Below are 2,312 nucleotides of genomic sequence, written 5' to 3'. Positions count from 1 at the left end.
TTATTTATTTCTATAATAAGAAATGAAACAGAGCACAAGATTTATCTCAAGTTCAAGTATAAGTCATAATTAATTAGAATCAGCAAAGTTAAAGATATAAAAATAAAAGCCAGACTAACTCAACAAAAATGCATCAAGTGTTTCCAAAAAAAAAAAAAAAAAAGTCAAAATAGAAACATAAATACTTGTTTTTTCAGCTAAGAGAAATATAAAATATAAATACTACTACATAATCGGATGCTATAACAAGAATATTAGCTACGGCGGAGTACTTGACAATGAAACTAGACTGTTAGTCTGAAGCCATACTTCAAAATCTCCCACGTCAATGTCCTCAATCTTTGTCAACTGTCTGGTCTTCACATTGTAACCAAAATGCATCTTTTTAATGCCTTCAAATAGATTTCGTGCTGGATTTTGATGTAGACCTACTCGAAAGATGATTTGATCATCAATCCACAAACGAAAGTCCCAAAACGAAATAAGCTCATGACCACAAGCAGTCACACAATCAAAAAGTCCCATCTGATGATAAAAATACCATTTTCTTGAATCAAAATCCAAAATGTAGATATTATATGTTGTATAATGAGGATCTTTACACACAATGCAAGAAAGGCTATTTTCCGTCCATAAATATGTTGGATCATCACCACTCGGCAGCTGGGGAAGTGGATATTCTCGTAGAATAATTTCCTTGTCAACATCCATCACAATCACTTCCTTTTTCGTTATCCAGTAAAGTTCATTTCCTCCATTGTAAAGTGGTTGCCATAAAGAATGTTGTTGAAAGGGATTTTCCTTTCTAGCTATCTCTCTCCACGAGTTATCTATTCCAATTTTTAGCACATAGAAAACATGCCAAAAAGCATTGGAAATATGAAGGATATCCGTAAAGAAAAGCTTGAATTTGATAGTGCCAGGAACACATGCTATTGCACAATGACGTCTAAGGCTGAATAAATTTTGCACAGAAATGGGAAAAGGAGGAATTCTAAGCCAGCACTTGAGGAGGGGGTTCACGACAAAAATACCGTCAACAAAAAAATTCCAAAGCAACAATATGCCATCACAAGTACAGATTATATGTCCCAGTATTTGAGGTGTTCCTAAATTAGTCCTTTCAAATTGGCCATTCACCCCATCTTTAAATTCCAAAAAATAAGAACTACTTTGTGTTGTGCGATTTTCAACATAAAGACCAGGTTTAGAACGTGCATGACTTTCGCAAGTTTCAACAAAAAAGGAGCTGGCAATAGTGGCAGTCCACGGTTTGCAAACATACCTTGCAGAGTTAATCAGACAGTTGAGAGGAACCAAAGTAAGGATATGAAACATCAAGTCTTCCTGAAGCAACACCTTTGAAATCACTTTACAACTCTTAGCGGCGTGATCATGTGAGTTAGTGAATGAATCAGAGCAAATTCCCCTCTTCTTGGATAGAATTCTCTTGCTTCTACGTCTACCCATTTTTAATGTTATCCTGCGACGATCAATACATATAGTGTATTAAAAAAGTTAAAAGGGATTTAAAATAAGGGAAATGATAGATATGACAAAATTTATCAAGAAAATTTCAAGACAGTGTATTTGCTAACACCTTTTCTTAATTACACACTATTACCTCCTTTGATTTCCGCCAAATAACAAATTTAATTGGTTGAGACCTTTTCTTGATAAATTCTTGATAAAAACTCTCTAGATAAATAGCAATGCTCTTAAAATAAAGTATTACACAAAAAAACTTGAGAATAAGATGCATGCAATAAATAACGACGTTGAAGGAATCAGAATGAGTGGCTGCAACACAAAGTTCTGCCCTAGCTAGCAGCCGCACTCGCGTCTCTCTATCTCACGTAGGGGTGTTCAAAACCAAACCAATCCAATAGAAAAACCGCAAACCGAACCAACCCAAACCGAAACCGCAAAAAACCGCATTTGGTTTGGATGTATTTGGATCACTTTTTTACAAAACCGCATGGTTTGGTTCGGTTTGCGGTTTGTATCTTATCAACCGAACTAAATCGAACCAAACCGCAACATAAGAAAAACATTAATTGAACCTATGTCCCATAGACCAATACTCATATAAACTCAATGATTTTTTTTATAAAATGACATATTTTTTCTTTTGTTAAGTTTCTTTTTGCTTTGTATTTAAAAAATGTATTTATGTGCTACTTGAAATTTTATAGAATGATAGTCTTTTACATTTCTTACATTATATGATTATTTTTTGTCCACGTTTTAATTTCGTCTATATTGTTTTGTGAAAATAAAATTGTAATGTTGGATGAAATTTAAATCATTGT

General features: G+C 33.7%; 1 protein-coding gene across 1 annotated transcript; it reads right to left on the bottom strand.

The window, feature by feature from the left end:
* Nucleotides 1-258: 258 nt before the first annotated feature.
* LOC146897515 (uncharacterized) lies at nt 259-1,470 on the bottom strand. The gene has a single exon (XM_085736431.1). The coding sequence runs from the start codon at nt 1,468-1,470 to the stop codon at nt 259-261; it is 1,212 nt and encodes a 403-aa protein (XP_085592557.1).
* Between the last annotated feature and the right edge of the window lie 842 nt (nt 1,471-2,312).

This window comes from Medicago sativa, chromosome 8, assembly GCF_051527215.1.
Source record: "Medicago sativa cultivar Bolivia chromosome 8, Bolivia_mono, whole genome shotgun sequence".
NCBI lineage: Eukaryota > Viridiplantae > Streptophyta > Magnoliopsida > Fabales > Fabaceae > Medicago > Medicago sativa.
Note: the sequence above shows the minus strand (reverse complement) of the source record. Positions and strands in the feature narration are given on the sequence as shown.

Excerpts from the sequence above, each read along its gene's own strand:
- LOC146897515 (XM_085736431.1), bottom strand. The coding sequence starts at position 1,470 with ATGGGTAGACGTAGAAGCAAGAGAATTCTATCCAAGAAGAGGGGAATT.